Consider the following 27398-nt stretch of genomic DNA (forward strand, 5'->3'; position numbering starts at 1 on the left):
AGTGAGTGAGGTTTGGGGGAATGTGCTGATTTCTTGGTACTCCGTACGGGGTAAAGAGATAACAGCGCCAAGCGATTCTACTGTGTAGAACGAGATCCGACGGAACCGAGAACCCTGGTTGCTTTTTTTTAATCGTCGTGTGAGACTGTGAGTCTACCGGGGTCATGAGGCGTTATCTGCATTTACGAGTCTCCCGACCCGACGGAATATTCTCTTGGTTGTTAGCTTCCTCTTTGGATACGGAAATGATTGGCTCCTGTAATAAGACGCCAGGTTCCAATCCACGAGCCCCGATCATTACACGAGCAATATTAATTAGAAAAGGTCACTCGATTTCTTAGCTGCGAATTACTAACCCAAAGAATCACGCAATCCGACATACTTTGAACCCCCAACGTAACAGTTCTCCATCACCGTCTCAACTGCCGCGCGTGCACCCAAGCATTAAACATGCCCCCAAAAAAGGTCCCTTCTAGATCTCTACTACGTTAGTGAAAACGGGGCAGATTAGCTTTTAGCCCGCCCACCATCGTATGACAAGAAAACTCTAAGCTTTCGCCCAGCCGGGATCACCCCCCACGGCCCGCGCAGGGGTCGGAGGCGGGCCGGGTACCGGATCCTGGAGGATTTAGACGGTAATTGGATCTGCTAAGACAGAGTTTCGACTGTCTCGTTTCTCTTTTCGTTCCGCGGCCAGCGTGGCTGCGCCGTTTGTGGGAGCCGATTGTCTCGGACCATACTTACCTTATCAAGCGGTTTGTTCCTTTGCAATATTGGGTGTTTTGAGTATTAGGTGCAAGCCACTTCCGGTGGTGGTTTTTCTCTCTTTATCTGCCGCGTCTAGCCTGGATTTAACGGTTAGTGGGAGGGCCACGGAACTACACTTCGAACCGGGAGCTTGTTCAACAGGCTGTTGGTCTTTGTCTGTGGCTTTTGAGGCTGTTGGTGGAATCTGTACATACCGAGATCAAGATCGTCACTGTCACTCGAATCGAATCCGATTAACTAATGCCTATCACTTCGATCATCTCCAGTAACTGACTTCCAAATCCATGCTTTTCTGACGTGCCGATCTAAGCGCAACTCTCTGGCCATTGTCTTAATCCCAGTATGATAGCAATGCAAAGAAGAAAAAAAAAGGAAAAATGCAGGGGAAACGACTAGCCATGCAGACTGCATTCTGCCCCCCCTGCCCTCCTCGTGTCAAGCTGAGATTATTCCTGTAATTTTGGGTTCACCACCATGTTCGTCGTGCCATTTTACCGCGCCGGCGATAAAGTTTATCGTTTGACAGGACAGGACAGAACTCAGGAGGGCCTTCGAATCTTGGAACTCGGGAGGACATTTAGGTTCATCTTTCCGGAGCAGCCAACAGCAGCGCTCGTCACTCATTCATTCATTCATTTTATTTTTCGCTATGGATTTTCTGCACAAGCTGTTGGTTGAGTCCTGGGTTCTATGGGTGTTGGGTCTCTTTGTCGTTGTGTGTCGACTGTAAGCCATCCATCCATCCATCACAATGCATGGCTTTTTGAGGCGTTTGTGACTGACATGTTTGTTCCTGCAGGATATCACGACGCATGAAACTTAGAAAATGGAGTCGTCTCGCCATTGAAGATTATCTCATGGTCTTTGCCCTCGTACGTTTCGTCCATAAAACTCACCAAAAATTCCGTTACTGATACTCGGGCTGTAGATCAACTTTACAGGAGTCGTCGTCTCGATCAATGAAGTCGCCAAGAATGGCAGCAACTACATGCCCGCCGATGTCGCCGCGAAGCTCACCCCCGAGGGAAGACAACAAGCTATTATCGGCAGTAAAATGACCTTTGTCCTCGAGATATTCGCCCTCACTTGTACATGGACCATCAAAGCTTGTCTCTTATTCTTGTACGCGAGATTGACGCAGGGCACATCGATAAGACAGAAATGGGCGGTGCGATTCGTCTCTGCGTTTTGCGCGGTGACGTACATCGTCGTTACCTTTATGTTTGTATTCTTTTGGTGTTCGCCTACGCCGGAGTATTGGTCTGTTCCTGTTAATCCCAAGAAGAGTGAGTCTGTGATTGATAGCTGGGAAGGGATTGGGCTAACAGCGACAGTGCAATGTGCGACGTATTACAACCATATGATCTTTGCGACGGCTTGCAACATTGCAAGCGACATCATGTTGATCTTATTACCGATTCCGATCGTCATCAACATCAGCCTCCCCAAGAAGCGCAAGATTGGTTTGTGCTGTGTTTTTGGCTTGGGTTTGTTCAATGTAAGCTTCTTCTCCAACCCCTCTTTGACATGCGCTAATTGCGCAGATCCTCGCCGCTGTCCTCAACCGTTACTACAACTTCAGCAACCCCAACTCCTACGTCTTTCTCTACTGGTACGTCGCAGAAGGCGGCGTCGCCCTCTGGGTCGGCAACCTCCCTCTGTGCTGGCCCGTTCTACGTCTGGCCCTCGGCTCCAAAGGCGATTCCACCGACCCCTCTTCATACCCCAACACTCCCTACCGCAATGGTTCATACCCCGAAGGTTCAGCGCGACGGAGAACTCAAGGTCTTCACCCGCTGTCAGGCAAACCTTCAATCTGGTCTAAGTTGGAGGATGAGGATGGCGTGCGCACTGACATTTCGCCCGAGCAGGGAAGCCAGATTGAGCTGGTGGACCAGCATGGACCGGATCTGCTACAGCGGCCGTACCGCGCTGAAGCGAAAATTAGTAGTGGGACGCAGCAGCATGAGAGGGCTCGCAGTGGGCAGATTACAGTGGTTACGAGCGTGGAGGTTAGCTCGAAGCAGACATAGACCAACCATTTCACCAATTGTGTATTACTTTAGACTAGCATGAATATTTACAATGACTTTGCTTTTGTTATGAACATGTTTGTTCCCTCATCGCCAAGTGATTTATCGCCAAGAATAAAACCGGCATATCTTTTAGTGCCCGTTATGGAGATTCAAGACCCTTCCCCTCCCTTCCCTCCCGCTCCGTGGCGTAGCCATCACGGTTCCGCTCCAACCGATCCTTACCTCCCTTCTAAACCCGTTTCTGTTAGCGCACACGGGGGATGGTTTCATTGCTAAATTAACTGCATGGACTAACGGACCTGGACTGAAGAACCCTTGTTATCAGCTTCAAGCCACAACCAGCACCAATACCATGGACGAGTCAAGCATGCATGCATCCATGAGCTTTTTACCCGTCAATGAGAGGTCGGTAACATTCCGCCTCCCACTCGCATCCGTTCACTGCAACCGAGACATCTTACAAGGGTTCAGTATCTGCAAGACAAAAACAAACTCTGTTTGCATTCCCTTTTTCAACTCCTGCAACGCAACCTCTTTACCACACGGACTCTGTGTGTGCCGTGCATACATTTCTTTTTTTCTTCCCTCCTGTTTAATTTCCACATTGCGGCCATTGACCTCATAATGTCTCTCCCAACGCACACGGTAGAAGCCACGCATGAGAAGTCAGCGACCGTGAGCTCATCACCTACGGGTGATGAAAGCTCCAACCCCCCTAGCATCTCCCTCTCCTCCTTCCAGAAGCTGAATAATCGCATCGAAGGCCTCGCTGGGCTTGAAGCCCGAGGTATCGAGCGTGTTCTTCCAGAAGAACGACAGGAACCTTCTTCTGCTGCTGACTTGCAGGTTGCCGTGCTATGGTTCAGTGCCAACCTGTCGCTGAACAACCTGGCGACAGGTCTGTTTGGACCTATGGTCTTTGGCTTGGGGTTCCTTGATAGTGCGTTGCTTGCTGTCTTTGGAACGATTCTGGGTGCTTGTTCGACAGCGTATATGGCGACTTGGGGACCTCAGAGCGGTAATCGTACCATGGTGAGTGTCACTGTTTCATCGGTGATGGTGTTGACTGACATGTGTTACACCAGGTTGTTCTGCGATTCTTCATGGGCTACTGGCCAAGCAAGCTCCCAACGTTCCTCAACATCGTTCTCATGGTCGGATATGCCACCATTGACTGCATCATTGGCGGACAGGTCTTGTCAGCTGTCAGTGGCGGTACCATGACCATCTTGGTTGGCGTCATTGTCGTCGCTATCGTCTCATGGATCGTCGCCGTTTTTGGCATGAGGATCTTCCATACTTATGAACGGTACGTCTCCCTTCATCTATTATGCATGCACATGTACTGATGTGGCACAGATACGCTTGGATCGCTCAGGTCGTTGTCCTTGCTGTTCTTATCGGCGTCGCTGGGCCCAACTTCAATGCCGCCGCTAAGCCTACTGTCTCCGGCAACGTCCTCGCCGCCAGTCGGTTGTCATTCTTCTCCCTTTGCTTCTATGTCCCCAACTCATGGGCTGCTGCTGCCTCTGACTTTTATGTCTACTACCCAGAGCGCACTTCCCGTCTCAAGGTCTTCTTGCTCACTGTCACTGGTCTGACAGTGTCATTCACCCTTGTGTATCTCATCGCCATTGGTCTTGCTACTGGTATTGTTGATAACACGGCTTGGTCTGATGCCAATGCCATTAGCACTGGTGCTCTCATCGTCGAGGCTTATAGTCCTCTTCATGGCTTTGGTAAATTCTGCTCTGTTGTCATCGCCCTTGGTGTCATTGCCAACAGCACTCCATCCTTGTACTCTGCCTCTCTAGGATGTCAGGTTCTTGGTCGCTATACCAAGGCTGTTCCACGATGGGCTTGGTCTACTGTCATGTCTGTCATCACTCTTGTCCTCGCTATGGCTGGTCGTGAAAGCCTGTTCGTCGTCTTCCAGAACTTTGTCAGTCTGATGGGATACTGGGTCATGCTTATGATCTGCATCGTCATGGAGGAACATTGGTTCTTCCGAGGTCGCCAGGGATTTGACTGGACTGCTTGGGAGGACAAGAACTATCTTCCCGTTGGTCTTGCTGCGCTTACAAGCTTCATCATCGGTTGGGTTGGTGCTATTGTCGGTATGTCCCAGGTTTGGTACATCGGACCCGTTTCTAAAGCTGCTTCTAATGCGGATTTGGGAATGTGGCTGGGTTGCGGATTCGCTATCATTGTCTTCCCCGTCTTGCGATACTTTGAGCTCAAGATTTATAAGCGATAAAGCCGACGTACCGGGCATCTGAGAGGGGTAAAATTTGTAACTGGATTACTTTAAATCTAATAACTAGATCACTCAACATCAAGACAGTCGTTCTGCATTCGGTTCGGCTAAAACCTACGATCTACCGTAATTGCTACCAACCTGGCAGTCAAGTTGTTGAATCCAATCCCCCAACTCATATTATGAGGTGATATCGGGTTCATTCTTGCCACGTCGCATTTTACATATACCCTCAATTCATCGTCAATTCGTGCTGATTCATAATCGTTGTCCGTCTCAACCATTCGGGCTGCAGCTTGCACGTTCCTGGTAGAGGGCTCGTCTTTCGCAGACTGAGTGAAACATGATGATACCAGCAGCTATTATTTGACTTATCATGATTTAATTGTCTGACCAATTGACTTAGCATTGAGCAGTGAAAACGCTTAGATAATGGTTGACAGTAGGGAGTGTAAATGTATACTATGCGTTAATATGTTCGTTGTGCCCTCTTTACTTCTTGTTCGAATAGATATATCACTGGGAGACAATTAACCAATGCATCATCCAGGATCAGACAATGATCAAATTTTCGCTCGACGCATTATGAGTTCATCGGCTATAGCAAGAATGATCTTGATTGTTGTTGGTCTTAACGCCGAAATGTCGCCTCTACGAATGAACCAATCATGGTTGACATTGAAGTTATCGCCGAAGTCCACTTGCGTCACATCTCTGTTACCATCGGCGCTGAGCAAATCACCAATCAAAGAACCAGAAGGACCGCAATGCCAAGAATTCAGTCAGCCACGTATAAATGGACGTTAAATTGGAAATCCAATTGCTGACTTGACCATTCTTCAATCATTCTCACTCAGTCATAACCATGGATTCACACCGAAACTTTCAGACCCTCAAGGGGAAGGTCGCTATCATCACAGGCGCTTCTCGAGGCCTTGGAGCAGGCTTTGCTTATGAGCTTGCACGAAGAGGCGTAAAAGTGAGTCGACTCTAGAATCGCTTTGAATACCGTCACTGATAATGACAGGTCGTCGCTACATACACTTCCCCAAGCAGTGAAAAGCTGGTGAAGGAGTTGTCCGACAAAATCGCATCACTCGACCCGCCATCAGACTGCATTGGTGTTAAAGCAGATCTCAAGGACGAGTCATCTCCCGCTAAGATAGTCCGACAAGCAGTCGCTGCATTTGGTTCTCAAATCGATATACTCGTCAATAACGCTGGCATGGAAGTTGTCAAATCTCATGCTGACATCACGACATCCGATTTTGACTCAATCTTCTACCTCAACGTCCGCGCTCCTCTTCTCCTCCTCCAAGCCGCAAAACCTTATCTCCCTTCCTCAGGGGGCGGTCGTATCATCAACATATCCTCCGTGGGTGCCCGCTGCGGTTTTAAGAACCTCTCTCTGTACTGCGCTTCCAAAGCTGCACTCGAAGGACTTACGCGCTCATGGGCAGCTGAGCTGGGTGAGGAGGGCCACACGGTCAATGCCGTCAACCCTGGGCCTGTTCAAAGTGATTTATTGGACAATATTCCCAAGGAAATCATTGATATACAGAAGAAGCAGACGGCTGCAGGAAATAGGTTGGGTGAGGTTGATGATGTTGCGCAGGTTGTTGCTTGGCTGGCTTCGGAGGAGAGTAGATGGATCACGGGGCAGGCGTTGTCTGCTAGTGGCGGATTGGAGATGTATTAGTATCTCGTATACCCGGTACTGTAGTAAGACAGAGATAATTGCTAGTAAGGGTAGCAGTTGAGGAAGACAATAATATGATGCTCATGGGAAATGCATGCCCCTATCGCCATCCCAATAGTCTCATTTCACAAACCACAAATCACACATTAGTCAACTGCATATTTCTGATTCAGGAGTGCACTAAACCCATCATGATTCTGACATATCCGCAACTTCAACATCCTAGAATGACTCCTGCGCTGGCCTCAAATCCAGCTCATGGACCCAAAGCGAACTCGGCTGCTGCGAAAGCCATAAGTAAGTCTGTCCAACGTCCTCAGCTCTCATATGCTTTCCAGTTCTCGTCTCTTCAGTATCCTCATCCGTGATCCTTCCATTCGCTATAGCATGAACGCACTGGACACCAAACTTGCTATGCTCTTTTGCAATAGCCTGCGCGACCATTCTAGCAGAGGCGCGAGTCGCTCCATAAGCTGCATAGCCGGTGTTTGTGCGCATAGCACCCAGGGTGCCAGTTAAGATAATAGTGCCCTTCTTGGCACCATTTGTATCGGCAAGAAGGGTCTGGCCGCCGTTTTGCTCGTACATAAGGTTGAGAGCTTCTTGTGCAAAGACTACTGCGCCAGTGGTGTATACCTCCATGCTTTTGCTGAACTCTTCGGGCGTTTCTTCTAGGAAAGGTTTCTTGCTGGCGTGCTTGACGTGATAAATTGCCAGCTTTAGCTTGAGGTCCTTGAAGTCGGGATGGCTGGCGATGTCTTTGAACGCTTTGCGTAGGTTATCTGGCTGGGTGTCTGTAGGGAAAGAATGTAGAAGCCCATTGGTTTCTTTGCGGAGTGAGTCGCGTAGATTGTTGAGATTGTCGGCGTTGCGGGCCAAGAGCGCGACAGCGAGATTACCGCCATCGTTACGGGCGAGAACGCGAGCGATGCCGCGTCCGCTTGTTGGACCGGCGCCAATGATGATTGCGAGACCTGAAGGTGCCATTTTATGAGATTTAGATGTTTCTTGATAAAACGGTCGTTCCATTGGCGTCTTCTACTTGTTTATATAAATATCGGGTCGACTACGTCATGCCGCTACTCTGATGATGACTTTCTCAGCCGTTAAGTCCGAAACTGATCAGGTAAAGATCTCCACAATGGAACATCAATTAGAAGTATCTTGTATATAACTAGATCTTGCAAAAGGGTCGATCCGCCCTATCTTTGCAAGATTTGACCTGGAATAAGACTAGTTGCTGTGTTGAGCATGTCTATATTGTCAGGTGTCTATTCGCATATCATCCATTAATAACGTCCTTCAGATGATTTTCAGAAATATTTCACTACTCACTCCCTTGTATCGTGTTCTCATTAATCACCTGTGTTTGCAGCCTAAAGCTTAACCTTATAGGCGGCAGTCATCCCCATAGTGGACGACGACACCTATTTGGGTTGCTTTTCATTCAGCTCCAGATCTTTCCTCACCTTCTCTCGTCTCCTACGAATCATCCGTATCCGCTGTCTTGTCTTCAACGTCTTGCGGCACCAACCATTTCTATAATCTTGCGGCCATGTCGAGGGATGGGATTTCTCTAGATACTCGTCTATTCGCCTCTTCTTCCACTCCTGTCCGTTGAGCTGAAAGGTGATACTTTCTGTGATGTGATCGTACAATTCTTGACAATATGGCATGGTATCAGTTCCTACACTGAAAACGGTGTCCAAATGAGAAATCATGAAGCTGGCCACTCGTGTCTCGGGTTCCAGCTTCTTTCCATATTCGATGCCACTCCAGCGAAGCCACCACGGGTTGTCGTTCTCCCTGCAAGAGAGCTTGGTATGAGTGGCGCCGTCTGTTGGAGCGACAACATTTACCTCGATTTCGTTAATTATGAAACGCTGGTTATTCGGGAGACCGATTTACCCAGGTCCATGTTGAATCACGCTCAATAGAAGTTCGTAGAACGCCATAACACCGCCTCCGGGTCCCCCATCGCCACCTGAGAAGTTCAAGCTGTCTTGAAAGCGATCGTCCAGGTCATCGGTCGGCTCAAAGATGCGGATCGTCGAGGTTATTTTGTTGATGTATCGTGATGCCGGTCGCTTCGCAATGTCCCACGTAGGCCAAAGCCCATAGTTCTTTACGAACATGATATCGACGTGGTAGTTGTTTGGAAGACGTCTCATAATATCCTGGACCTCGACGTAGAACTGCTTGCTGACCAAAAGCAGGCTTAGCGATTTGTCCCTGGGTGCCTGTTGCCAAACACCCTCTGGTCTCCATCCCCATCGGATATCTCGAAGAGGGTAAATAAGCTGACCTCGACCATGTTGGCTCTCTGAGGGACTTGATGGTGCCACTGGAGCTGTGAGGACAAGTTCGAATATGACCTGCCGTAGCTCTAGGGGAATATCCTGCAGTTGCATGACTGAGAATGGTCTTGGTCCCGGTAGGGCGGATTTGAACTATGGGACGTGTTTGAACTTCCGCTGGGGACTGTAAGCAGCGCCTCTTGTCCGTGTCAACACATTGGCACGTTCTTTCAGCGCGGAAGCAGCCTTTATATAGTTACGAGTTAGTTAGAGTCACTCGGCGAACAAATTAACTTTTCAAGGTTTACTCATTAAGATTTGTGTGTATTTGGACCTGTTTGGCTATACGAGAGTTCTCAGAGGTTAGACTTTCCTTCAGCCCTGAGCCCAAATTCCACAAGTTCGAACTCAAACTCTCCATACTCAGGACCCATCCGTTTCAGTCGCCTATTTTGCATATATTCCATAGTATCCCTCATAAGCCAGAGCCACGGCCGTAAGTGCAGCTGAAAATGCCTCCCACGTTGCAATTACTCTCCAAGCAGGTCCTTGCAACCAAAAGATTCTGGCTGAAATAAATCGTGCCAGAGTGAGGGCAAAAAAGCCGCGATTCTCTTGATAGGCAGCCAGCATGTAATAAATGCCGATGCCGATGATGGCGACTGAAAAGCCGTTGAGTGCGGGGAGGGCTGAGTCTTGCAGCTGCTTTGCCGCGAGAGCCTTGCGAGGGGAGATGAGATTGCTGACGCCGTGATTGAAGGCGCTGAGGCCGAAGATGAAGATTGTTACGGCGGTGATTGAGGGCATGTTGATTGAGCTTGTGTCACAAGGAAATACGGAAAACGCGTTTGTAATTCACGGACGAATTTTGATGAGAACAGATCTCAACATTTCTTTACCTTGTGTGCAGATCTAATCTGCGAGCTTTGCTAGGGCTTACATGAAAATGCAACTCGAAAGCTGCATAGCTGAGCGACATGGCGTTTTCTGGTCGCTCTGATTGAACAAGGACTTGCTTTTCGACAATAGCATGGAATTATCATTAAATCGAGTCACTTCTCATCAAAATGTCGGCCATAAGCTAAAAGCCGAGCTATTCTGCCGTCACAACAGTACAAAGGAAAGGGACATGCCAGAGGTAGCTGACATACTCAGTGATTTGCTATCAATATCTAACCATGCTGCATCGTTTTAGATGCTAGCAACAGCGACCTTGGCAACGAGACCAAGGATACCAGCAGCAGTGATCACGTCGTCAGATCTCTTGAATCCCTCGTCGAAAGGCAAGCGTTCCTCCTCTACACAACGTCAGCATCACTACGATCTACTCAACGGGCGTACTTACGGAACAATGTCTTGACCCATTCAGTCTTGGCATTTCCATCGTTCAAGTTTCCAAAGACAGACAAGTAAAGCGCAGTCTCGATGAAGCTGAACTGCTGGAGATCGGCAGGCAGCGAGAACTCTGGGTTGGCAGCTTCAGCAGCCTTGAGGCGATCCTTGCGAGCCTTGGCGGCGGTCGCGATGGAGATGGTTGGCTCGGTGAAGTGAGAGGCAGTGGCGGCCCAGATGGTCTCATTGAAGCTGTGGTTGTCGCCGAAGAAGATGTCGGCGCGGCTCAGACTGCCGTCGTGCTCGATGACTACTTCGATTAGCTTGTGACGTCGTGATCTACGTAGGATACGTACCTCCATGCTTGTTCAGGTCATCGAGGTTGAAGGTTCCGTTATTTCCAGTGGTAAGAGCCTTTGTGCCAACGAGGGTTGTCGCAGCTGGGTCGAGGTTGATGGCGTCGGTGAAGGCGACGATCAGATCCTCAAGCGAGATATGGAGGCCGTCGCGAGGAAGATATCCGTGATTGGCGACAGCGTTAACCATGGGACAAGGGCTTCGGCCTGTAATTGTTAGCTACAAAATATGGTAATTGGACCAATTGTCTTACGATCGGACGAAGTAGGCGCTCGCCACTCATTGCTGGCGCTAACAGCCAGAGCCGCAGAGCAAAAGAAGGCAACGTTAAAAAGCATCGTGATATCTTCCAACAAAGCTCAAAGGATACAGAACCAAAATCACAAGCAAGGACAGTCTCCTGACGACATTTTATCAACATCCACCTTCCCCTGAGCGACGATCATCTTTCACATTCTATTTTAGCTCCCTCCAATTTATGACGGTCAATGCCGAGGCTCACGGACGAACTTACAGAAAGAGGACGAAGCCGTTGATTTGGAGTCGCGAGATTGGTGCAAAATCGCCGTGCGACTCGGACGAAAGATGCAGGTCCGGAGATGAGCCAATAGCAGCGATTGTAATTACCATCTTAAAACGCCATGTTAATGCTTGGACCCCTTTTGTTGTGGAGATGGAGGGTCCGGGTGGTGAGCCGAGCCTTGGGGTGGAAAGAAAACTTAGGACCTTGACCCTAAGTGATAGAAATGCTTAGGTAATTCTAGCCTAAGCTTAGGGGGATCTTTGCTAAGTTTATTTTGACACCCCATATTCAGGACCGGTGTTTTCTTGCTCCCTGAGGGCCAACCTAGGGCGAATTACTCGGAAAGGCAGCTCGTGTTACCCTGCAGATATTTACGGGTTTTATAAGTTTAAGATGGGATTTGATCCGATAGAGTTTCGGCTTGCATGTCTAATTCGTCTTTTGAAGATAGGTGAGCGGATAGACGTTGATTTCTGATTCGTAATTGGATAAGCATTCGTCTTGATCCAAATACCAGTCAGACTATTTGCAGCAAACCATGGAAATGCTCGGACGTAATGTCAACATCCTGCAAAGTCCGCGGCATTTCCAAATCCCGGATGATCAAATCAATCAATCCCCAAGATCAAAGTCTCCGTCGGAAGCCTTCTTGTCAGCAAGCAAAGACTTGACAGTATCTTGCTCCAGCAGAATTTCCACTGTACGCCTCTGCCGATTGTTGTCGGTGTTCTTGCAAGCGTTGAACATGCAGAATGCTAGTATGGGAATACAACTAGTTTCGCCGTGGCCGATGTTGAAGGGCCCCAGCTGATGGCCTATCGCATGGCTTGCACCGAGAGGTACGCCCAAAGAAACGGCGCGCACGGCTTCGACGACGTTGGTCTGACAAAAATGACGAGCATCGATCATTCGGGTCATGTTTGCATCGTAAAAGGCAACTGGCTACCAACCTGGCTGAGCTCTAAACTTAAGATGATTCTATTGGGAATGGTGCTTCAGAATTCTAGCTCCTTTGTCTTCCTGATGATATTGTCTAGTCTATTTTTCTCTGGATCAACATCAATCCACTCCAGGTCGATGGGCCAGGATGAATTCACCTGCTCCTCCATTGCCCTCTCTTCCTCACCCCCTTCCTCTACAATATCCGCCTCTTTTAGAAGAAAACTGTTTTCACTTCCAATGCTACCCTTCAGTAGACGAAGCACTACTTTGGCCACATAACAGTTGATGCTTTGGTCTCCAAGACCTTTAAGAACAAGGACGACAGTCGATCTTCGGCTTTCGAGATCTGCCATCTCAGAATTCTCCAGGTTCTTTGCGTGCATGAAACCCATGAAAGCCAGTAGAATTATGATGAATATGTCGTAAGACTCGAATCCGTGCCGCTGGTAGTATAAGCGTATCAGCGTTTCCATCTTTATCTTGGCGTCGCTTAAAACCTTCTGGACGCTTTCGTCAACTAGGGCGGGAGCCGTTGTCATGCGCAGTGTCTCTAGAAGATATACAGTAAGGTTGTAGTAGTGAATACTGAAGAAATTAGCATAGATCAAGGACTCAACGGTTAATAAAACTTACTGGAGCTTGAGCTGCCAGGGAAAAGTGATTTCTGTTGCTCTGAGACCTGGCGGAAGATTTCGATACCAGCTGTCAAGGCGGATACAGAAACCTTTGATTCTGTCTACAATGGTTTCCGGAGTATTCTTGAAACCCGAGAAAAACACAACAGCAACATCATTCATGATAACTCGGAAGTTAGAGAATGTTCGAAAGGTATTGGCATAGTTGATCGATACGGGTCCTTTCGCTGATGGATAGCGCAGCCCGAAGTCTCCATAGCAGTCATCTTGCGAAGATAGCTGTATGCTAGGAGGCATGGATAGTAATGGTGCTTTGAACACGTGAAAACTGTGGACGCTATTGTCTGTTAGCTTCGTCATGGGGCGAGGAAGCGGGACTTGCCCTTGTAGCCCGAATAACGCCCATGCCGTGAAGGCCCTTGCATTGTACTCAACATCATCGTTATTCGTGGTCGGCGTAGAGAACAGATGCATTGCATGGGCAGCCGCAACGGCCTGGGTCAGATAAGATCTTCCCACCTCATCACTACCATTGGCATCATGCACAATCGATAGGATAATCGCAGCCTGGATAGTCGTAAGTCGAGCATTGCCAATCTCCAGCTCCCATAGTCGGCGTGCTTCTGCAAGGAACTGATACCCAAGAGTCCGAGGATTCCAAAACTGCGAGCGATGACTCATCTTCGAGTAGCCGTGCTGAAGACAACGTTTTAGCAATTACTGGCCTGGTAGACTATGGGGTCTTACCTACACAAGCAGATGCAAGGACTGCATGAACTAAAAGAGAGGAGCAGTATTTGCTTCGGCCTGCTGCCATGTCTTCTAGAAAGTAGTCCTTTTGGAAGGCTGGATAGAAAGGGTATTCTGTCATGAAATACGTCTCTAGTAGCTTCCGTAATAACTTATTATCATCGATGATGCACGTCCATTTCCGTGCGTCGATATGGTCTAGGAGAGGATCAACCATTTCGGCCGCATGATACGGAGCCTCGTAAATTATAGGATACTCTGTTGGCAGATTATCACCATCTTGTATCCTCGCCTCACCCAGTGAGTACTTATACAGCCATGAATCAAGGTACTGATTCCCTTCTTGGATCAAGAAGCTAGGCATTTCTTTGCGATAAGGGAACTCATACTGGTAATAGTGATCCGGCACTACATGTGCCTGTTTTAGAAGATCTGCATGTTGAATGTGATCAAGTATCGACTCAACATCATGGCCGCTCTGGATTCTTCTCAAAATCTCAGTGCCTTCATGCATTGGCCTTTTTGCTAGAATACGGAACAGTTCTTGGTACGCTCCCTGCTCTTCAAGGGTAGCACGGTAGTGGCACTCGGTCCTTCGTCTGATGCACTGTAAGCACCGCGGTTTGGCGCCGTCGCACTAGAAGAAAACCTTGTTAACTCATCGTCTCGCACACTAGGACAACATGAAACTGCTCACTCGGGACTTGCGCTGCCGACATGGTTCGCAGGCTAAGGTGATGGCTTTACGGCGTCTTGCTAGGTTGGGGACCAATGGTGGACTCTGGCTTAGAACATGGAGATTTTCAGGGGCCGGGCCTGGCAACAGACTGCGAGGCATGTTCGACTGTGAGTGAGTAGGTTTACTAATGCAACCGAGTGCTGTAGAGAGTATAGACTAGCACGTTCATGATGAAGAAAGGGCGGGGTTTGGAGAGCCCTCACGTGAAATTTCATTCACCAATCATGCGTTGGAAATGTCTCAGGTAGCCAGTCAGTGACGTCCCCAATACCTCTACGTAATCTATCTTTGCTTTTTATTATGAGGGGCTGCTGCGCTGTGATGTGAAGGGAAAGGAGGGTCAATGGACAGCACCATGGGCAGTATTTAACCTCCCTGTTTTCCTCGGAATATTTGGACCCAGGCCTTGTGATTGACTTCGTAACCCCGGCTCGCTCCAGGTCGGGATGTGGCGATTGTCGTAGATCGGGCTCTCCAGTCCACGCACTAACTGACTAACCAGTGCGCTAATGCAGGGCACGTCAAAAGCGTTTTCAGTGGAGTTGAAACATTTTTACAGGGAGGATCCCGCTGGATCCCATCGCAGATCAACGTCTTTCATCGTTGCATTCGATCTGTTCACTCATCTCCCTTGTGGATGTCAAACAACTATAAACTAAAGGCTTAGTTTCGTCCTTCAGATGCCATCCAGGAAATGTTTGTCGTGACTGTTTCGGCGGAAGCTCCCGTGTATCACCTCATGAAACACCTCGCCCTGACTAGCCGCGTGTCAACCTCCACCACCAAGCTGACGTACGGTACAAACAACCAACCCACAACACGATTCATAGCCAACCCACCCACGTTAAACGCCACAGACATTCTCTTCCGCTGTTGATCGCCCCACGGTGCAGCCCGGTATCCAATATGGTTGTTCAAAACTCATCCGTTTCGTGGGGCTCTGGTGCCGGTTGACGCGTTCTATGAAACTATAAAAAGCCAAGTTTTGCAGTTTTCATCCCGAGTTCCAGAATGCGGAGTTCCGATCTGTTGGGACTGCGGGAGTATATGAGTTTTTGTTCTTCCCCTTGTTGAGAAGCTTTTGGTTCTGATGTACGTTTCGCTGTAGCCATTCCTTCCGTACGGCACGTTCACTTGACTGTTTCTTCTTTTTCGTTGTATCTACTCTCCTTTATAATGAAGTTCTCTTCGGTTCTCACGAGCGGGCTCGCATCTTTCACACTGGTCGCTGGCCTTCCGACTGTTACATCACCAAATGAACATTCTGTTCAACAAGTTCGAAATCCTGTATATGAGCGCAATGGAATTGCGGCTCTCGACAAGATATATCGAAAATATCACATCGATCTTCCGAAATACCTCGAAAGTTCAATACTTGCTCGTCGAGATAGTACCAGCACCGTCGCCAACAAGCCTATCGAGAATAATGCCGAGTGGTTGACACCAGTTCAAATCGGAAATCCTCCAAGGACATTCCAGATGGATCTTGACACAGGATCATCGGATCTTTGGGTATATGGTTCCAAGGTAGCTACTGCAGGCGGTAGCAGCAACCGTTATAACGCCTCCAATTCCAAGACTTGTGAGGAGATGGCCGGTGCAAAATGGACGATCGAGTATGGTGATGGAAGTGGCGCTTCGGGCCATGTTGTGAAAGATACCGTCTCCATCGGCGGTCTGTCAGTAGAGGCTCAGGCGGTACAAGTCGCTGACAAAGTACATGAGTCTTTCGCGCAGCAGGAAGAGTTGGACGGTCTCTTAGGATTGGGCTTCAGCTCTATCAACACAGTCACTCCGAAGAAACAAAAGACATTCTTTGACAATGCGAAAATAGAGCATGGAACTGGAGTCTTTACCGCGGATTTGAAGCATGATGCCCCAGGCACATATACTTTTGGCGTCATTAACAAGACAGCGTATGAGGGGGATATTACGTATACAACTGTCAATCCATCGACGGGAATGTGGACGTTCACTTCAACGGGATATGCCGTTGGCAAAGGCAATGTCACGAAGACACCCATCACCGCCATCGCCGACACAGGGACATCACTCATATTCCTCCCCGAAGCAGTCAATAAAGCGTACTATTCCCAGATCGACGGTGCCAAAATCGACGCAACAGCGGGAGGCTACGTTTTCCCGTGCGACACGAAAATGCCCGACTTTACGTTCTACGTGGGGGAGACGGGTATCACTGTCCCGGGTGCTTACATGAATTTCGCACCGCTCGAGGGGCCTGTTCCGGGGGAGAAGGAGGGGAAGAGAGAGGTTGGGACTTGTTATGGTGGATTGCAGTCGAGTGCGGGCGATATCAATATCTTTGGTGATATTGCGCTCAAGGCAGCTTTTGTGGTGTTTGATGCGGAGAAGACGAGGATTGGGTTTGCGAAGAAAACTCTGGTTGGAGTTGAGTAGGGAAAAGTTATAGATATCACAGCGAATTACACTCTTTTATTGGTTATTCTATATATAAATGTTGTATTATATTTTGTGTTGACTGTGAATAATGCAATGCTCGGCTGCTCAGTCTTTGTGCTGTGCACAAATGCACAAAGTTGAGCAAACACGCAAAATCAAGAAATCGCGCACAAAGACGAGTTGTGTGCTACTCTCCACTTATGCAGGGGCAGGGCTTGCACTAATTGTCTCCGTTCTCTCTCCAGTTGAGAAGTACCTCCCTGAGAGACCCACAGTAAGCACAATGTACCTTTTTTCACATGCAGTAGAGTCTGTACGATAACGTGCTCTGATAAGACAAGAAAGCCACTCCAATGTCCGCTCAGCACTAAATATCGGATCCGTAATCACACTGTAGTACTCAACACCAGCAAATATTCAACCCAAGTGTTTATTCTCATTATCATGACTGTCGTATATTCTATGAAATCACGCTCTCATCAGTACCTATGCAATTTTAAACAGCGGTGATCACTCCAGGTCCGCATCCAACAGATGTCAAATGCCATCCAACCGCTCTCTCAACGTTCCTCAATATCTGCGGAACGTGCTCGCTCTTCATGTGCATCATGCCCAGTACAATCCCGGCGAGGCACGCACTCCCAAACTTTGCGACACCATGCTGCAGCACTTGTTTGACGCCCTCCCTGATCTCGGGGTCGCTGCACTTGAAGAGAACAACAAACAACGGCTTCATCACGTTGTTATCCATGAAGCGGAAGTTTGCTTGCGACCCTTTTAGCTCGCCGAGGATACGGTGCGTCGTGGCGATGATCTCGCGGTACACGGGCTTCGCGTCGGGTAACACCTTTGCATCCGTGTTGAGCTGTAAGTGGAGACTTGACAGACACTCCAGGTACAGTGCTTCAAAGACACTAGCTGTCACGTAACTGTGCGGCTCCTCATTCTTACGCTGCTGCGTGTAGCGGTAGAGCAGCACGAAACCGTTGTGCCAGCTTGAAAGGACCGAGAAAGCTCTCTCCCATGTTGCTTTTGTCGTCTCTTTATCGTCGTCAAAGAGATGATGAGCTAGGTGATGCTGTGCGACATCCCACCATCTCAGAGCTTGGTCCAAATCGTGAAATGAAGAGGGCATTTTGTCTATGGAGTATCTGTGTCTTCCCAGGCATCGCTTCGCGGCTAGGAACTCATCCGTGTCCCCGGTGATACCCAGTCTCAGGGCCCAGGGGTAGGTACTCAATCGCTGTATCATGTCAAACAGGGCATTCTCATAATCGTCAAATACTAAATCTGATAAAGATACACCTTCTTGGGAACTTCGTTTACTGAGATATGCTTCAAAAAGACGAGCGGCGTGGTCGTGGTGCAGAACAGCTGCGTGCATGTCCCCGCGAAGGATATCGTAGGTGAGAAAAACAAGAGCCACGTGAGTAACACTACGCAGCGCACGGAGTGTAGAGGTAGCAGTCGTTACAGCACGTACAGTACGTGTATAGTACTGAAGTGACAGCTGATGCGCCTTATCAGCAGCTACAGAGTCAATGGTAGGCTGCGTGAAGGCGTTGACGGCACCGCCTAGGGCACAGCACGTCTCGCGGACAGCAGCATCCTCATGGGCCAACTGAGGCGTGATGGTAGCCAAGGTGTTGTGAGGGAGGGTAGTGCCCTGCTCGTTGGACCAGAGGAAAGTGGAGAACATGTCATATTGCGTCTGGTCTTTGAAGAGCGAGAGAATGTAGGTTGGCTTGGCCAGGATGCGTGTGTCGGACTGGGGTGCTGCACGCGTGGTCGCCACGGCTGTAGCTGTGGTGTTGAAACTGACGGATTGGCTCAGCGGGAAATGACATGTTAGACCGACGGCCTTGCACCGGTTACATATTGGTTTGCCCTCATCACATTTCACTTTGCGGCGTCTGCATAATATTAGCAACAATCTTGCATTTGTCTGTCTCTTCTGTCTGCACGAACTTGCACTCTTTACAACCAGTACGTGTCTTGAAAGACTTGGTCTTTGGCTTCTTATTAGCGGCATTTTGGCCCGAGCGATCTGCAATGTCAAGGACAGCCACATTGGCATTCGGGATCTAAAGGCGACCGAAAGATAAAACATGTAAGTAAGCCACCGACGACATGAAACGGGTCTGCCCTAGCGGCAATCTTGTGCTTTTTTTGCTCACCCGTGGCTTGTTGTTGGCCGGGACCGAGACGATCTGAGATGCTGACGGGTCGCCGCCGCGAGGGGGTTGCACACCGCCACCACTAGAAGAAGACGAGGCAGAGGCAGAAGCCTTGGGTTTAGGCTTGAGAGCTATCGTCTGTTCCATCACGCACACGCATTTACCCTGTCGGGACCGAAAGAGTGTGGCGTGACTGACGGTATGGGGAAGGCGAGCCAAATGCCCGAGATGACACGAGGAGGGGGATGCGTTGTGAGTGAACTGTTCACTTTCGGTGGAGGAGTTTCAGAGCGTTTAATCCTACTGTATCCACATTCGGTGATTCTGTATCCAATCATCACTCGGCCTGTGCGAGTTACTCAAAGAAGTTAGGGTTGGGGTCTCGTTTATTTGACCAGATTCCGAATTAGACAGGGATCAGCGCTTCGGTGATCTTGGCTAACCGTCTCAAAACCTCAGCTGCATTCTGACTGCATAAAGACTCTGCAATAAGCGAGCATTAATAACAGATAAATGGTCATTTCAGGGACATTCTGCTTCGTAGTGCTAGAGATGATGCCAAAATTTGCCTTGTTGGCTTCCTGATCATGTCCCAACCTGATCATCAGTGCATACCTCACTAATCGAGAGCTGCCCAAGCTTGTACTACAGACGTGATCTGCGGGCTGGATGTAAGGTCTTCCTTGCTTTTGGCAGACTGTTGGCCAAACTTCGCTTACGTCTCTTTGCCCACTCAAGTCGGTTAGTCTTGATGCAAGTGATCGACATATCCTAGTAAGGGATGCTACACCAGGTCAACTTACAGGGTTGCTTTCTATCAACTCCCGTGGTTTTGTTATGAAGGGTGAATATTACTGATGCTAGGCTAGGGCAGGAAAGAAAACTCGGGACCTTGATCCTAAATGACAACAAGACTTAGGTAACTTTATATAAGTTTAAGATATCTTTACTAAATTTAGGATATCTTTTACTGAGTTTATTTTGGCACCCTATATAGAGGTCTGTTGTTTTCTTGCTTCCCGAAGCTAGGGTACGACTGTTGAGCGAGAGCAACTAGTGGGTGGAGGTTCAAGTTTGCTGAAGTCCGGAGCGCCGGCGCAACAGTATCGTCCGCGTTCTTGACAGGACCTCGTTCAAAGTACCGTGTACTAGCATCATCTTGAGCTCTACCGTCTCATACATTCCGCAAAGACCTTAACTTATTTGGTTCCTCTCTTCTGAATATCTTTTACCACACTGGAAAATACGCATCTCAATCTCTTACTGTGATGAGGTTAGGAGGTTCAAAGAGGCCGTCAACCCCCAGGCCACAAAGGTACAGAACACCAATAAACACACACGGGCAAAATACTCGTTGCACTTTCTCGATCTCTTAAGATAAGACAGCATGGATTTCGGAGTACCAGGAGCATCAATCGAAACATACTTGCGAGTTAGGCTTCACAACAAACCGCAGCAAGCTAATTGAGATGGTAATTCAATATTCTTTTTTCAACCATAGACGTACTTGCTAGCCATAACATGAAAACTTTGGTAGGTAACTGTTCAGCTTAAACAAACAAGATTATTTTTTAATTTAGTTAACATTACAGGCTATTAGCCCAAGACTTCTCCAAAAGAAAGTTACATCATCCAATACCTTAACACCATAACGCAATGCCTCCTATAAGCTTCTGTCAAAGCTTCCGTCCTGAAAAGTATCCATCAGTATATTAGTACATCTTCATGGTTGCAAGGTCAAACCCTTAAAATCATTATCACGAGCTTAAAGAACGCCCAATAACAACATAAAAGGGACGTCTCTAGGTTTTGGCTAAAAGGTTACTTACTAAAATCACCGAGATTTCCGTCCAGATGATGTATAAATAGAACCTGTCTCTGCCCACACTTTTATAAAGGCCGCGAACATAATCTGATATTGTGGTAGAACTGTAGTCGTTAACAATCCATTTTGTAACCAGATGCTGTCGATTTGTCCCTCCGTCTATTTTCACGAGAGGTATCTTTTAAGGCTCTTTTCGGAACAATACCTATGTTCGTCTAACCATTGTAAGAATGTAGAAAAAGAGGTGGAACAAGAGAAACTTGAGGCCAGTGCTGCACACATTAAAGGCAAGGTTCTATATGTTCATGTTAGAGAACTAGGGACAAGTAAGGGAAACCTAAGTATGATGTTCAACCTTGTTAATTTGCAGGGGGTATAGGAGGATAAAAAAGATTATAAATTAAGCTGCATTGCCTTCACAATCCCAACATTCAGTCTTCGTTATCAACTAAGTTCTCAGCCCTAAGTCCCAATTGCAAATAACGCATCTAGCTAGCGTCAGATCTTGTACAACATATCATCAGAATTCTCACGTTTTAGTATATTGCCTACACTGCACTATATAAAATGGATCAGGCATCTTCTACTACAATGCATGTAACTCAAACCAGGGCCTTCAACACCTGGCTCTGCCTGGCCGAGGTCCGAACCAAAGACATTCGTGGCACTCTGGATAACTTGCGACAAGGGCCTCCACGACCGCTTTCGGAAGAGGAAATTAGCAGGCTCGTGTTTATCCTCGGCCTTGCCTTCAACGCCACAGAAATGGCGCAGAGACTCGTAGACGAGCACGATGAAGACCAGAAGCGCGACCTGCAAGCTGCGTGTCAAGAGGCAAGGGAGGTTATGATTGCGGTGGATTGCATACAGATTGCCATCTGGCGACTCAACCCCGATCGACTTTGTCTTAGTCTCAAAGGGCGTGTCCGCTACAATCCCTATGAAGAACCTATTGACAAGTAAGAGGAGGGTTCTAATTGGTGGTATATCTGATGGTGTATAGATCAAATTGCTTTCATTCTCGACTATATGTTCTTGAGTAGCTTCTGAGACTTGAAGGTGCCCGGCATAAATAGAATCACTTGAATTGATTTATAAACTCTAGCGTCCTTTTATTATCACACTTTACCTATATTATCCCGAGATTGGCATATTGCTTATATTAAGAATGTGAGGAATCTTATTTATTATTGTTAATGTAAAAGCTGCTGTAAAGTTAATGTTAAATTGTTGCTATATAATAGAATATTTCGATAGAAGCTGGCTGCAAATTGTCCCTCTCTTATAGCTCAATTAATAAATTCGATAACCTTTCAGCAGGAATTTAAACCTGGAAAGATACTGATTAGTTAGTAATCCTAGATTATTGCTGTGTCGTTATGATGCCTGTGTATCTCAGCTTTCATGACCGCTGCAGAAACATGTATAAACCAAATCCGATACTACACGTTGGAATTAGGCGCTGTTCACTTGTGACTCTCTATGATTGCATGGAAGTTATGAGGTCTGTATTCTGTTCGTTGTAATGGCTTCCCACGTTCTCCTCGATCAATAACAAAAAGTCCTGGATTCCTCTGTTCTCGTCGCGCAACACGATTGGTCTCGAAGAACTCAGGATGAATAAAGAGCATCTGAAATTGATCTTATGATCTCACTATCCCATGCAATAGCAGCAGAAGAATTATAAATAAAGCTGCTGTGGCTCTTCGATCCAAGACTGAATATCCACTTTCACTTCAATTCTCACTCGCAACATATTGCAATCTTCAGCAACATACACAATAACTCAAGAGACCAGTCAGAATTCTTCAATCGCATCTAATACCATGGCTAATACTTTCAAGAACATGTCGTGCCAGGCCATAACACTCATCGACTTGGTGTTTGAAAAGATAGAAGCTGTGCGAGAAGCTGCTCCACCGATGCCCTCTCAGGAAGAAGTCGACCAACTGCTTTCCTATCTCAAGAGACTCAAAAGTCACATTGCTGGGATGAAAGAACAGGTGGATGGCCCGGATCAAGAGCTCACGCTGGCGGCTGTGGTTACGCAGGCTAGCGAAGTCATGTTTGAAGTGGACAACATGCAATTTGCCATCTGGTTAATTGACCCCGATCGCCGTTGTAAGAGCATTCACGGTGATGTTCGCGACAACCCATTGGTACACCGGATTGATCAGTAGGAAGCAACTTCACATCATGGCATAGAGAACAAATCGGAGAGCCAATGAACTAAAGGTGACTTGGGTCTATTTGTTGTGAGATGCAATGTGGTATTCGGGAAAGGCTAGAATGCAGTGAATATATCAGGAGTTATACTGATAGATGTATGAGCAGGTCGAGCTAATTGGTATTTAGGAGTCTCTTGAGGTAAGACTTCGGCGTCACTGGGGGTAACTAAGACTGCAAGATCAATTTATTAGAAACTTAACCTGTGCTTGTCATCACTCTTTGACCGAATGTGCTAACCTTGTTTTATTTCTTACATGGTAGAATATTAAAAGTAAGCCTGTGAGTGCGGCTGATGTAAGGTACTGTGACTTGATTATATTAGTTGTCTTATTATTGCCCTGGAATGATTCAAGACACTCGACTACAAATTGTTCCAACTTCATGGTTGGGTCAGAAAACGCGGTATCTTTAGGAAACCTTCGAACCCAAAAAAGCGGTATAGCTGCAGACTGTTCGCATGAGATAGCAGATGTGATAATGTTCCATTTCCTGACAGGCCTCCGAAAATGCTATGAACGAGCTCCACCGCTGTTTTGAGTTCTAGGCCTTGAGGACATGGAGCTTGTCGATAAATGTGTTTGCGAAAGAGGCGTGTTCATATTTAGGAAATGATTCTTCTAGTGCGTTCAGGCTTGTGCATATTTGTTGGAAGCTTTACCAACTGTTCTGCGGTCCAAAAACTTACAATACACACCGCAAACAGAAAGAAGCTCTTTGTAAGGGAGTTCCGCCGAATATACAAAGGAGGCTATTGTTCAATCTCTGTCTTAGGCAAGCGTCTGGTTTCGGTAAGAGGAGAGGATGAAGAACGCCATGGCTTGCATCGAACAATGAGCTCCTAGTTTGTCCAAGCCCTAGTTATGTTCTGTATTATGCAATGTTCAGCTCTGTTACCAGGAAATATGAAAAGAACAGAAAGTGGTTTTCAACGATATAAAACCCTACTTTCCTCAACAACTGCACCTGAATGCTACACCGGTAAGGCCCACTTCCGCCGTCTCAAGTCTCAGACATTACCCGGTAATCTCAAACTTTTCACTGGCATGGCTTCCAACGCCCCAGCAGTCATGCCACGTATCGGCGTCTCGTACAGTACATTTGTGGAATTACTTTGCAGGATCAACAAAGGGACATTCAGGGACGCAGCAATTGACACTCTAGGCAAGGTACAGAAAGTCCACCAAGCTCAATCGCGCATCCTGAATTGCTACCCTGACCTTACAATCGTTATTCTTGGAACCGCTAGGCCGCCTGCCCACAGATATCCATCACAGAACGAGATCGATGAGCTCCTCGGTGACCTGAGAAATGTGAAATACTTTTTGTTTGACATGGAGCACCGGTTCTACTCTGGCCACGAGAACGAGCGGAATATGTTGCAGCCATTGGGGGAGGTGACAGCGGGTTTGGAGAAACAGCTGTATGGTATTCAGTTTGCCATCAACAAGATTGATCCTTATAGAGGACCTAAGGATATCTTCGGCATGTATTGTGGTGTTCTTGTTGATGAGAATTTGGCCAGAACCGATAAAGAGGGTGGCACAGGTAGGATTGAGGAACAGATGCAGGAGATGGCAATCTAGATGGGCATGGTTCTTGAACATGAAGGGAATTACAGGAGTTTTGGGGGTTCAGCACTCTGTAACGAGTAAAATAAATGATACTAACATACTTCAGAAGGACCTTATCCTTTGTACAGTCACGAGTTTAGTGATTGGTGGGTGATGGAGAGTCTCAGTGCAAGTCATCCGAAATCTATTACCCAAAGTACCATGTAGTCTAAGAAGATAAAGAAAATATGTCTACTAAATGCAAAAAAAAAAGAAACCAATGTCGCTTTTACACCATTTATGATCTTTCCCTATCATCATCTGCCAACTTGTACCCATCCACATTCCAAGCCGCCAAACTGCCATAGAAATGCCAGATATCATCTACCATTGTGATTGAAGTTTAAGTTCCCATGCATCTGAGAGAGATCTCCCAAGTCAAGCCCTGGCACATAGCCCCAGGCATTCTCATTCCACCCTGTAAGTGACGATGTTAGTGTCGGAACATGAAGCCATGGATGATCAACTTACCGAGCCCTCCAACGTGTCCGTGTGCGGGCACTCCGATAGATGGCATATGCATGCCATGCATTTGCGCAATGCTCGCTGCCTGCAGCTGATGGCAAGCGCAGGCATGCGCAACTGGGGCCTGGTGCATGTGCATCATTGTGCTGGGTACGAAAAGCGGAGGGCGATCCTCCGCATAGAAAATAGACCCGTGTCCCGGGATAGCTGTGTAATGCGTTGCCACAGAGCATTCAGCTGGGGTGGTGGGCGACGGGTCAGGGCTTGGCGATGGGTTTTTCACATCCTTATTGCGCCTCACCCTGGACTTTTGAGCATCTTTCCTTCCACGCGGAAGTTTGCGGGCACCTCTCTTGGGTGGGGTGCTGGGGCTCTCCTGGTTTATATCCTACATCAGTCAGCTTTGTTGAATGTTTGTCACGGTATATGTCTCACTTCATCCATCTGCGCTACAGTGCGCTTAGGCGCTGAGGAAGGGAGTGGTCGACGCTGCACAACACGCTGGGATGAGGGGGTCTCTTGGAAGGCAGGCATTAGGTATGGTCGAATGTTGTTGTTCTCAGACATAATTTGAGAGGGTAAAGGTGTTAGGTGATATGATATGAATGAAGGGTAAAGTTGCTCAAGCGCGGCTGTGATGGATGCTATTGATAGTAGTTGAAAAGAAGAACTCCAATGGAACCATCTATGGAATCAGCTGTCCTTTTGACCTTCACGGAGCCTTTCTATCATTCTGAGAATCACGTGTCTAGTTGTCAATTTGTCTGTTTGGTCTAGTGATGTATCGGAAAATAAACGTTTGGTGGGTATCCACAATACGGGTGGAATACGGGTGGCGTTGGAAATATGACGGGAATCAACGTTGGCGATGTGCTACTGCCCTCACCGACTGGCAAGGACAATCCTTGTCCCATGCCTGTGCTGCTGTAGAGATGAGGTGGGTGTGAGGTAGGGCTGCTGCGTCATGGGGCAGTTCCAACCTGCTGGACCCTTTGCCGATATTGTGAAGATGGATGATTACTTGCGCTGCGATATCATGGGGCTGTCAGTACGACGATACTTTTTAACAGTCCAGGTTCTCGACTTGGCTGTCACTGCACTCAGACGAGTAAAGTTGTGATTGTTGGTGATTTCATTTCATTCTACCTTAAAGGCAATTCCATCCCTTCACGATGACTGCCATGCCCGCACTAACGAACAGCACCACGAGACAATAGATCTCAGCATGAGCATTTATATACTCTCCCATTCGATGTCGAATGTTCTAGAAGTCCTCTCATCTACGTATTCCAACATACCGTTTCGCTATGACCTCTTCAGCGACAGTGTTGGCAAGCGTATGCGCCACCATAGCTATTGTCGTAGATGGGTAACAGGGGGTGTTTTCTCACATACTAGGTTAAATGTGATATGTTTCCTGTTTATTGAGCTCTAGCGTATTCGCACTGCCATCTAGCATCGGAGTTGTCATGTTCTAGCGCTTCTTTCCATCAGATCTCAGTCTCCACGAAACAGACAAGTAAGACCAAGAGTCTCACCGATATTTCGGTATGTGACTCACTCATTCTACTGTCTGTTAAATAAAGTTTAGACCGCGGTTATTGACATTGGTCACCATCACCAAACGTTTGGAGGTGAAGTTGTTGGTGTTGACAGTGGAGACCAAACGGTACGGAGCATCTGGAGAGAGGCCGGTCTCCACTTTGTGCCGTCCCGCGTCCGTCTTAGCTTCTGTACCTTTGCACGCTACCCCCCCTTCTGAATAGGTCCTTGGCTAGGTTTTTAGCCAGGCTGTTAAGGCCTTAATAGATTACTAAAAAATAATTAATTATAATAGTTATTATTTCTAAATAAGCTATTAACCTAAATAGGCTATAATTATTTATTAGATATTTTACTTTTATTTTAATTAATATTCTCTTTATTTTAATTTAATTAATAGGCTTAATAATACTAATTAAACTATTTAAGGTAATAACTATTTTAATTAATTAACTATTAATAGCTTAACCTTAATAGCTAGTTAAAATAGCCTAAAGTGGCTTATAGAGATATTAAAGGTAATTATAGTAAATATTAAAAAGGGTAAAAAAGAGGTATTATAAAAGCCTCTTTTTTTTAAAAAAAAAAAAAAAATTTAAAGCTATAATTAAATCTATAGCCTTAATTAAAGTATTAATTTAATTAATTATTAAACTATTAAATTATTAATTAAATAATTTAATTATTATTATAAAAGAGAATTTATTATTTTAATATATATTAAAAGGTATATTATACCTTAATTAAAAGGTCTATATAGGTATAAAGGCTATTAAATAGGCTATTAGCCTATT

The 27398-nt window shown here is 47.1% G+C and overlaps 14 protein-coding genes across 14 annotated transcripts; 7 read left to right on the top strand and 7 right to left on the bottom strand.

The window, feature by feature from the left end:
* Window positions 1-1417: 1417 nt before the first annotated feature.
* On the top strand, window positions 1418-2801 carry FMAN_13322 (uncharacterized protein; the record flags this gene model as incomplete). The annotated part of the gene is made up of 5 exons (XM_041832776.1): window positions 1418-1494; window positions 1568-1640; window positions 1697-2054; window positions 2103-2266; window positions 2313-2801. The coding sequence occupies 5 exons, from the start codon at window positions 1418-1420 to the stop codon at window positions 2799-2801; spliced, it is 1161 nt and encodes a 386-aa protein (XP_041683205.1).
* Window positions 2802-3428: 627 nt separating this feature from the next.
* On the top strand, window positions 3429-5061 carry FMAN_13323 (uncharacterized protein; the record flags this gene model as incomplete). Its single annotated transcript, XM_041832777.1, has 3 exons — window positions 3429-3836; window positions 3890-4113; window positions 4164-5061. 3 exons carry the CDS (start codon window positions 3429-3431, stop codon window positions 5059-5061), a joined length of 1530 nt encoding a protein of 509 aa, XP_041683206.1.
* Window positions 5062-5926: 865 nt separating this feature from the next.
* FMAN_13324 (uncharacterized protein) lies at window positions 5927-6760 on the top strand (the record flags this gene model as incomplete). Its single annotated transcript, XM_041832778.1, has 2 exons — window positions 5927-6040; window positions 6089-6760. The coding sequence occupies 2 exons, from the start codon at window positions 5927-5929 to the stop codon at window positions 6758-6760; spliced, it is 786 nt and encodes a 261-aa protein (XP_041683207.1).
* A 222-nt stretch (window positions 6761-6982) lies between these two features.
* Window positions 6983-7747, bottom strand: FMAN_13325 (uncharacterized protein; the record flags this gene model as incomplete). Its single annotated transcript, XM_041832779.1, has 1 exon — window positions 6983-7747. The coding sequence occupies one exon, from the start codon at window positions 7745-7747 to the stop codon at window positions 6983-6985; it is 765 nt and encodes a 254-aa protein (XP_041683208.1).
* Window positions 7748-8187: 440 nt separating this feature from the next.
* FMAN_13326 (uncharacterized protein) lies at window positions 8188-9171 on the bottom strand (the record flags this gene model as incomplete). Its single annotated transcript, XM_041832780.1, has 2 exons — window positions 8188-8566; window positions 8669-9171. 2 exons carry the CDS (start codon window positions 9169-9171, stop codon window positions 8188-8190), a joined length of 882 nt encoding a protein of 293 aa, XP_041683209.1.
* Window positions 9172-9504: 333 nt separating this feature from the next.
* Window positions 9505-9864, bottom strand: FMAN_16134 (uncharacterized protein; the record flags this gene model as incomplete). Its single annotated transcript, XM_041832781.1, has 1 exon — window positions 9505-9864. The coding sequence occupies one exon, from the start codon at window positions 9862-9864 to the stop codon at window positions 9505-9507; it is 360 nt and encodes a 119-aa protein (XP_041683210.1).
* A 384-nt stretch (window positions 9865-10248) lies between these two features.
* Window positions 10249-11084, bottom strand: FMAN_13327 (uncharacterized protein; the record flags this gene model as incomplete). Its single annotated transcript, XM_041832782.1, has 4 exons — window positions 10249-10355; window positions 10403-10699; window positions 10746-10952; window positions 11000-11084. 4 exons carry the CDS (start codon window positions 11082-11084, stop codon window positions 10249-10251), a joined length of 696 nt encoding a protein of 231 aa, XP_041683211.1.
* Window positions 11085-12264: 1180 nt separating this feature from the next.
* Window positions 12265-14434, bottom strand: FMAN_13328 (uncharacterized protein; the record flags this gene model as incomplete). Its single annotated transcript, XM_041832783.1, has 5 exons — window positions 12265-12796; window positions 12845-13183; window positions 13229-13542; window positions 13598-14233; window positions 14294-14434. The coding sequence occupies 5 exons, from the start codon at window positions 14432-14434 to the stop codon at window positions 12265-12267; spliced, it is 1962 nt and encodes a 653-aa protein (XP_041683212.1).
* A 1077-nt stretch (window positions 14435-15511) lies between these two features.
* FMAN_13329 (putative endothiapepsin precursor) lies at window positions 15512-16753 on the top strand (the record flags this gene model as incomplete). Its single annotated transcript, XM_041832784.1, has 1 exon — window positions 15512-16753. The coding sequence occupies one exon, from the start codon at window positions 15512-15514 to the stop codon at window positions 16751-16753; it is 1242 nt and encodes a 413-aa protein (XP_041683213.1).
* Window positions 16754-17252: 499 nt separating this feature from the next.
* FMAN_13330 (uncharacterized protein) lies at window positions 17253-19080 on the bottom strand (the record flags this gene model as incomplete). The annotated part of the gene is made up of 3 exons (XM_041832785.1): window positions 17253-18669; window positions 18725-18840; window positions 18934-19080. The coding sequence occupies 3 exons, from the start codon at window positions 19078-19080 to the stop codon at window positions 17253-17255; spliced, it is 1680 nt and encodes a 559-aa protein (XP_041683214.1).
* A 2245-nt stretch (window positions 19081-21325) lies between these two features.
* On the top strand, window positions 21326-21721 carry FMAN_13331 (uncharacterized protein; the record flags this gene model as incomplete). The annotated part of the gene is made up of 1 exon (XM_041832787.1): window positions 21326-21721. One exon carries the CDS (start codon window positions 21326-21328, stop codon window positions 21719-21721), a length of 396 nt encoding a protein of 131 aa, XP_041683215.1.
* An 863-nt stretch (window positions 21722-22584) lies between these two features.
* On the top strand, window positions 22585-22938 carry FMAN_13332 (uncharacterized protein; the record flags this gene model as incomplete). Its single annotated transcript, XM_041832788.1, has 1 exon — window positions 22585-22938. The coding sequence occupies one exon, from the start codon at window positions 22585-22587 to the stop codon at window positions 22936-22938; it is 354 nt and encodes a 117-aa protein (XP_041683216.1).
* A 1092-nt stretch (window positions 22939-24030) lies between these two features.
* FMAN_13333 (uncharacterized protein) lies at window positions 24031-24570 on the top strand (the record flags this gene model as incomplete). The annotated part of the gene is made up of 1 exon (XM_041832789.1): window positions 24031-24570. One exon carries the CDS (start codon window positions 24031-24033, stop codon window positions 24568-24570), a length of 540 nt encoding a protein of 179 aa, XP_041683217.1.
* A 347-nt stretch (window positions 24571-24917) lies between these two features.
* Window positions 24918-25629, bottom strand: FMAN_16135 (uncharacterized protein; the record flags this gene model as incomplete). Its single annotated transcript, XM_041832790.1, has 3 exons — window positions 24918-25015; window positions 25069-25450; window positions 25498-25629. 3 exons carry the CDS (start codon window positions 25627-25629, stop codon window positions 24918-24920), a joined length of 612 nt encoding a protein of 203 aa, XP_041683218.1.
* Window positions 25630-27398: the final 1769 nt, after the last annotated feature.

Source organism: Fusarium mangiferae (genome assembly GCF_900044065.1).
Source record: "Fusarium mangiferae strain MRC7560 genome assembly, contig: FMAN_scaffold007, whole genome shotgun sequence".
NCBI classification, from domain to species: Eukaryota; Fungi; Ascomycota; class Sordariomycetes; order Hypocreales; family Nectriaceae; genus Fusarium; species Fusarium mangiferae.